At 39.2% G+C, this 8,605-nt stretch overlaps 1 protein-coding gene across 4 annotated transcripts in view; it reads right to left on the bottom strand.

Annotated features, from left to right (window-relative positions):
• Positions 1-295: 295 nt before the first annotated feature.
• Positions 296-8,605, bottom strand: part of cpne5b (copine Vb) — a 132,482-nt gene continuing 124,172 nt past the window's right edge. For all 4 annotated transcript variants that reach the window (XM_035942516.2, XM_055010768.1, XM_035942517.2 and 1 more), the window contains 3 exons: positions 8,514-8,571; positions 7,815-7,888; positions 296-5,170 (listed from right to left, as the gene is read on the bottom strand). In XM_035942516.2, coding sequence (XP_035798409.1) covers positions 4,979-5,170; positions 7,815-7,888; positions 8,514-8,571 — 324 coding nt within the window. In that variant the 3' untranslated portion in view covers positions 296-4,978. The remainder of the gene's footprint in view (positions 5,171-7,814; positions 7,889-8,513; positions 8,572-8,605) is intronic.

The following is an 8,605-nucleotide window of genomic DNA, read 5'->3' as shown; positions in this document are numbered from 1 at the left end:
CAGACTGATATCCTTTATTCTCACAGCAGTTTTGCAAATTCTCAAAGGACGGTTATGCAGAAACCCCTGACTGTGTAGACCTCAGCTCATCTAACAGCCTCTTGTATGGCTTTGTGGAACTTAAGATGCTGATGATTGACAGATACTGTATAATTCAATCCAAAAAAGAGGCTGCTACCATATCCAACACACCACCAGCAGCCTGACTTAAATTCTAAAATTAACCTCATCATCACTGATTTTACAGCCCCAAATTGCAACACTGACCACCAAAATCAAAGGATAACTCTCTGAGAACTTTTATAAAAGTAGTTAGTTTTTAATTAATTTTCATTTAAGGCAATCCAATACAAAGCATTTCACAACCCACCATATGACAATAATCATGTACAATAAAAACCCTTTAAATGGAAAGTAGGGAGTCATGCAAATCAATAAACTCAAGAGATATAAACAACAAAGATAAACTGTGAAATAAGACCAAAAAATAAACATGATTTTAAAAAAGGTTTAACTGTAACATGCAAGTTAGCTACAGTCTTTCTAACCACTGGTGTGACAAGAAATGTTTGAAGAACCAGGCACAAGAGAGAAGAAATAGCATACAGTCCACTGTTATTGCCATGTCTGGCACAGAAATGCATGTAATCAGGTGGGGTTGGGTCCATTATTTTACAGATGGTGGCACTGTGTGCAAAACACTCGTATTGTACCTTAAGTAAACATGCAGCTGATTACCATACTAATAAATAAGGGCTCGAAGAGGAGATGAAGTCATTGTGATGGCTTGTCATATAATCTTCAAAAATAATAATAATAATAATATATATATTATGTATAATATCTCAAAAAAATATATCAAACATATACAGTAAGCACTCCTCTTGAAGATTGGGTGTAGATGGGATATTTGTGCAAACCAGCCGTTACATTACACTTTACATTCTAACAGGAATCCATGTTGAAGTCTTACGTTTAAACTGTTGCTTCTTTTACGCTCCACAAAAGATCAACCAGATTGCTGTTTCCCATTTTGACCACCATTAACTAATTTTCTGTGCTGCACCAAAGAGCCCTACTTATCCACCTGAACTGCTTCTCAATACATGACTAAATGAGATGGAGTGACTGCCTTTCACATCATTAAGGCCTTTAGTTTGCTACATTAGACACTTGAATGGAGTCTTTTCAGCTCAGATAAATTCTGCTTCTTCATCGGTTTGTCATTTTAAAAAGAAGACGCCTTCCTAGCACCTGTTACTTCACCTTTCAGCATTGGTTTGAAGTTTTTTTTTTCTTTTCATACCCTCTACACCAGTGAGAGGCACATGAATGTTAAGCAAGGAGGCAAAGCCAATTAATTTTAAAAAAGGGAAAAGCAAATGGTGCAGTAAGAGTCTAATGTCATGTTAGTGGTTATGTGAGGCTGCGTTTCCACTGCAGGAACTTTTCCCCACGGACTAGGAACATTCAGACCAGGGTCTAACTAAGTTATTTTACCGCCCAAAAAGGTCTTGGGGATAGTGTAGTATAGTTCCTGAAAGTTTAGGACCTTGTTTGCAGCACTGAACATTTCTGTTTTGTCCAGTATGTCTTGGTCCAGTGATATACTTTATGCATTACTGAGTATGTGAGGGTCTGCTAGGGTGGCTCCTGTCGTGTATACTTCGTCATATTCCCCAAGTCTAAGAGAGTCTGCCCTGAGCCCTCTGCACACGTCTGCATGTAGCCCAAAGTTTGCGTCGGCGATCAAAGTCTGCATAGTGACTTCACTGCAAGTAGAGCATTGGACGTGCTCAGCAGTAGTGTGAATACGTAGACCCAAGCTATATGGAATGAGGAGCCTTCCAAGTGGACTTCTGTGGTCTAGAAAAGTAGTATAATAACAAGAACTACATGTCCGTGGGTGTCTGCAGCTGTTTATGTATGGGTCTGCACGGAGTATAATAAAGGCTTCAATCATCTCATGGTCAGTATTTGCAATAGCCCATAAAATTTGTTTTCTTTAAGTCTTGTATTTCTGGTGTTTGGGATCTGCTTTGTTACTACTGAAGTAACAACATATGGTAAAACATATGGTTTACCCACCCGACAGCAGCTTGACTTGGATCTCCTACATGCAAACTGCTGTTGCTGTGTCTGTCACTTTATATGGCATCATTACTGTTGTATGTTTTGTACTAAAATTCCATGTAAAAATTGTCACCTTTTCAGACATCAGTGGACTAATTTGATGAATCTTTGCAGGTTTTTAGAGCATGGCAGCAATGCAGATAACGAACAGTCCAAAGGAATCTTTTAATTCCTTGAAAAAAGTTGAAACGTGGCTTTAAGCACTAAATTGCTCATAGTTGAATGTCAACATGCTCACAATGGTAAGAGTGATGTGCGTATGTTTAGCAGATAACGTCCACAATACACCTTACTCAAGCATATTAGCATGCTAACATTTGCTAAATACCACTATAGACAAAATAAACCTGAGGCTAATTGGAATGGGAATTACCAAAACTAATTTGTAGGTTTTTGGATTGAACAGACAGATTTTTTTTTCACATGATGAGGCTGCCCAAAAAAAGTAAAGGATTCACTACATTCATTAGAATCACCCTCAGGGAATCCTCAAAGCCTGAAATGGATTAAGTAAAAATCTGTCCATGAGTTATTAAGCTATTTCAGTCCAGAACAAAGTGTTGCCTGACCAACATTGCCATCTCTAAAGCCCCCACACTAGCACAGCTAAAAGTGGAAAATGAAGATTCTGTATCCCATGGAAATCCCTTTTCATGCAACATATCTATGGATGCTTTCAATTGTAATTTTTCTCAGTGATTTTTTAAAAAAACTCAGGGTTTCCTTTTCCTTTAAGTAGAAAGCTAAACGTAGCTAAAGTATAATAAACAATGGAAAATAATCTATCTGATGATATACTACGTTCTGTACTTTTATACTTTTCTTTCCTTATTCCCTCTATAATCCTACACACTACTATATAGACTTAATGATCAAAAGGATATGATTCATTCATATGGATCATATGCTTTGAAATTCCTTTCAGTATTTTTTTTCCCCAGTTTTAAGGCAACACATCACAGAGCTGTCAGGGATTACTGTTGCGTCATTGTGCAAGGAGGCATCTGAGATTACAAGCTTCGTTACTGATGCTGCAAAAATTGGATTCGCCATGTGGAAGCCAATTTGTTTTTATTTCTTCACACTAAACCAATGTCACACATGGGAGCAGCCTACAGAAAGCCGAACCAAGACAAATATGAAAAGATCCCCTCCTTCCCCTGTGGTGTAGACAGATTGATAATGCGTTTTGCACGTGATGGAATTACTTAAGCATTAAATGTATTAAACGTAAATCTCTCTGGGGACCACTTTTGAACTGTGTGCCACCAGACACTTGCGATATAGCACAGAAAGGACAGCTCAGTATTAAATGGAAATCTCTAGAGGAGAGTTTATGACGATGGAGGTTATGTGGCTGCTGATGCGTGATCACTGGAGGCTTACTGATTCCTAGAGTCGGTGGAGCTGTCTGGGTTGTAGAGGTTGTGCGTTGGGGACAGTATCAGGGCTGGAACATAATTACCCACCGGCCACTTGGTTGTTTTAATATTTGCTGTGTGTCAGTTAGTCTATGTAAAATACCAACTGAAATGTGATATAATTTTGACACAAGGCAGTTAAAGAAATTACATCGACAAATTGCTTCACAGTGAAGCTGTGGGCTTCTAGGTCACTGTCTGCTTGGTAATTCAGCCTCAGGTAGCACTATTATCCATTTTGTTTTATTGCATGCCCTTTTTCAAAAGTTCCTTTATAAATTCTGTTTTATTTATGTGCTAATGTATTCTATATTTATTGTATGTTTCAAAATCAGCAAACAAGTGGATTTTAAAGAGGTTACAGGGTTAGGAATTTGAAAGCAGTGACTATAAATTACTTAATGCTCTTCATGTGCAACATCCTCTGTGATGGAAATGTGTCTGTATTGAAAAAGAACCTTAATTTCACCTGCATTCAATGGTGTTATATATTGAATTATAGCTGCAGTGCAGAAACATTTCACCTGCATGAATAACAGGAGTATTTTCTTCAAAAACAATAAATAGCAGCACTCACAAGGATTAAATATGATTAACCTGCAAGCATCATCCTCATTCTTGTACTTGGTGTAGAGACAGGTTGTGCTTTTCATATGCAAACATAAAATAATGGTGACCACTTCAAAATGAAACGAAGTTGATGATATTCAAAAAAGATCTATCAAATGTCCATGCCATTCTGAATAACATTTGTGAATAAATACTGGGATATGGGGATTAAATTCTCATACATCATGCTCTTATAAACATTTACTTAATAAAGAGGACAGAAGGTGACACGTCATGGTACGAAAAGCCTGATTAATTTTCATTGTATAAACTGTAAACTACACTCCTGTAGTTCTCCCTCCATCATAACTGTTGCATTAGCAGATATGGAGATAATCCCCAGATATAAAAACTTATTCCAGAAGGGAAACGGTGCCTAAAAAATGTCACTGTATTAGGCCACACCAATGACTGACGAGCAAGGCTTGGGTCAAACTTCACATGTCCTGATACACTTAGAGAAACGACCACAGACAGGCACAAGTTTTAACCACAACATGACCTTTTTGAACCAACCTGCTGTCAAATTAGACGTGAAACAGTCACTGCCTAAAAGGCTTTCACCAACAAGTCCTGAAAAGTGTGTAGTCTCTCTTCAAGAGAAACGGCCAAAGGAATATATCACAGAAAAAACCTCAAACAAAAACAAAATACTGCTCCAGTAGTCACTGGGAGGGTACAGCACGAAATTCAACACCCATCTCCTGGTGCGCCATCTCCTATTTGCACCAAAAACAGGAGGCAGAGAGTTCCCACTGGACTCCGAGTGGCTGCCGCATGCTGTCAGTCCTCAGGGAATCACCAGGAGGAGGCCCTCAGATCTGGGTGTGGTGGTGCTGGTGTCCGGGCGGTGTGTAGGGAGGAGGCGCCGGGTTGGGTTTGATCCCCCGACTCTTCATGTAAGAGATGAACTGGTCGGGAATCTCTGCCAGCACATCCTTAGCGAGCCGCGCCATGCTTAACACATGGTTACCTGTCCGGTCCATATAATCTCTGAAGGGAACAAACTGAGGAAAAACAAGAGACATAAAAATTATGACACATGCAGACAAAGAATTGTGTGATTTTGCAAACTGTATTCAAAACATATGGTTTTACCTACCTAACATAATGCAATTTAGGGTTTTCATACTACTGTTGTGATTCATCAAAAGCTTGCAATATTGTTTGACAATGTATACAAGTAGGTTTTGGAGCTTGGGTGAGCTACTAAATGGAGAAATCCAGGAGGCTCATGTTTAAGCCCCCATGTTAGTCAACATTTGCAGGATCCTGCAAGCTTTAGGATGTTCATCTGTCACTAATCCTGTGCTCTGGCTTCCCTCAGGAGTGAGAGGAAATAATGAGATAAAGTGAAAAGACAAGTTTTCTTACTAGAGTTTGATCAACAATTTGTTACAGCACATATCCCCCTGTTAATTACTTAGTAGAGTTACTAAGCCATTCAAACCCAGATGCGTCTTATCTAGTGATCAACTTAACAAGTAGATAAGAGCACGAAGAAGAATATCCATTACTGTCGACACTGTGGAAGACATCTGGCCTTGGGTTACATCTGCTATAAAGACTTCAGTTAACCTTGCATATTGTCCTTTTCTCTCCACTAGGGCACTTAACTCTTCAGTTTTTACACTACGGAAGCAGAAAGGCAATGATGTAATGGAAAGAATGTGATAATTGTTTGAAAGGTTTTTCTTCAAGTCCGTAAATGTCAGACTGTGTTTGTGTCTTCATGGGAATTTACAGGAAACTCCCTGATGTCCTCATCTGCCTTTACTGACAGATGCTGTTTAATGAACCAGCACAACTGAAATTAATGCAAAATGCAAATGTAAAAATATGGAACAAATTGCCTATAAGTGGCAATCCATATCTGGTGACTAAAGACTGCATTAGTTCCAATATTAGTTCCGATAAAAGTAATCACCCCCATGGAAGTTTTCCCCCTTTATTGCATTTCAACACTGAATCATTGGCAATTTAATTGACCTTTTTTGACAAGAATGTGCAAAAAAAAGACTTCATATAAAAGTAAAAACAGATGTCTTCAAAGTAATGTCAGTTAATTAAAAATATAAAATGTTGAAATTGATGCTTGCATAAGTATTCACCCTCTTTAAAGTGACTGACCTAATTGAACACAGTTGAAGCCAGCTGGTGCTTGAAGTCACACAATTAGTGAAAGAGAGATCATCTGAGTGCAGTAAATGTGTCTCAAGGGATTGCAGTATAAAGACACATGCATCTGGAAGACCCACTCACTGGTTAAACAGTGGCCCTGGTTATAACTACACCAGGAAACAAAAGAACTCTTCAAATAAATCTGTAAAAAGGTTATTGAAAAGCATAAGCCAGGGGTTGAATACAAGAAAATTTACAAGACATTAAATATCCTTTTGAGTGCAGTTAAATCCATTATTGATAAATGGAAGGATTCTGGCACACGTGTAAATCTACCTAGAGCAGGCTGTAGTCAAAAACTGAGCGACTGTCCAACAACAAGACTAGTGAGTTATGCCACCAAGACACCTATGACTCTTGTTAAGGAGCTGCAACCATCCGCAGTTGCCAGGGTTTTGTACCAGTTAAAGGCTTATGGGAGAGAGGCAAAGACAAAGCCACTGTTGAAAAAATTCAGATTTAATCAAGACTAGGATTCACCTAAATGCATGTGGGACACTGAGGTCACCTACAAGAAAGTTCTTTAGTCTGATAGGACTAATATGTAGCTTTTTGCCCATCAGACTGAACGTTATGTTTGGCACCAAACATCATCACAAACACACCATCCCCACGGTGAAGCATGGTGGCGGCAGCATCATAATGTGGGGAGGTGTTCTGCAGTAGGCCCTGGAAGGCTTGTAAAGGGTGAAATGAATGCAGCAGCATAAAGATATCCTGGACAACCTGGTGCCATCTGCAAGCGAACTGGGACTAGGGAGAAAATTTCTTTTCAAGCAACATAATGACCTGAAGCATAGGGACAAAGGTGCACAGACATGGTTTAAAGACAGCAAAGGGAATGTTCTCTAGAGGCCGAGTCAGAGGTCAAAGCCCCAATCCTACTGAAAATTTGTGGCTGCACTTGAAAAGGGCTGCTGGCTTACATTCTCCATGTAACCAGACAGAGCTCAAGCAAAGAATGGCTGCTTGAGACCGATGCACACAGACTTAATGGTGTGATTGCAGGCAAAGGTGCATCTACTAAATACTGACTAGGAGCAGTGAATACTTACGCATTTGCCTGTTTTACGTGATATATTTTTAATTATCTGGCATTATGTTGTCAAAGACTGTTTTCATTTTCACATGAAAGGGTCTTTTTGTGAATTCTTGTCAAGAAGCTAAATTAAATTGATTATGATTCAAGGTTGAAAAGCAATAAATAGAGAAAACCTTCAAAGGAGGTGAATGCATTTTATAGGGGCTGTATTCTGTGTCCAGTCTATTACTATACAGTGCTGTGTAATAAAGGCAGAAATGTCCCTAAAAACTCCAGCGCTGTGTGCTATCTACACATGATTGTAGTTGAGATTCTGTGTGCTTTCTTAGATTCCGTGAACTTGAACCCCATTCTTGTTTGCCTCTTCCTGGTGTTGATGTCTGCAGTGAATACAGTCAGGCTTTTTTCATACTGTGAAGGACAGTCACCTGCACAATGTCTCTCTCTGCCAGCTTCCCTCGGGATGAGATCCTGATGTCATCACCATCTAGTTCCACCATAGCTGGAAGACACAAGTTCACACACACATGCACGCATGCATGCACACACACACACACACACACAGTGTGAGGACTCAGCAAAGACAGCTGCCTTTAGGACAGAGACTACTGATGGTTTAGTTATCACATGTGGTATTAATGCATTATCTTTTTGTGTTCGGAGAGAAAAAAGGATGCAGAGCTGCACAGCTGTAATAAGTCTTTTTAGCACATCTAATCAACTAAGTCCTTTATTATAGCCTTTTTGCAATTTAGAATCATCAGCACTAAACACTGCAAACCCAACAATTAACCTCAGCCATTTCTTCTCCAATTATCCCTGCATCCACCTACGCATCCGCTTCCCTAGTGACTCAGATTAGTTGGTACAGTCATTTTCTCTCAGCTATTTCTCAGAATGAGTGCCAGGAAGGTTAGCACCGGCTGTAGTCACAAAGGAGTGAGAGTTGTGTGAATTACAATGTCAGTTATTTGATGTTTTAATCTATTTTACTGTCTTGATGACTGTAGATAGCATAAAATAACACCAACAGAAATTAGGTATGAGTTTTGCCCTGTTTTTGCTATAATAAATTAATTGAATATTTCATAATACATGCTGCTGTTAAAAAAGTTAAGTTACTGTACCGTCAAACTCGGCCTGACCCACTCCAACTATGATGATGGACATCGGAAGCTTGGCCCCCTGTAGAGAAATAAAAAAGCACATCACTGCTGAC

This window comes from Amphiprion ocellaris, chromosome 5, assembly GCF_022539595.1.
Source record: "Amphiprion ocellaris isolate individual 3 ecotype Okinawa chromosome 5, ASM2253959v1, whole genome shotgun sequence".
NCBI classification, from domain to species: Eukaryota; Metazoa; Chordata; class Actinopteri; family Pomacentridae; genus Amphiprion; species Amphiprion ocellaris.
This window is presented reverse-complemented; position numbering and strand designations above follow the sequence as displayed.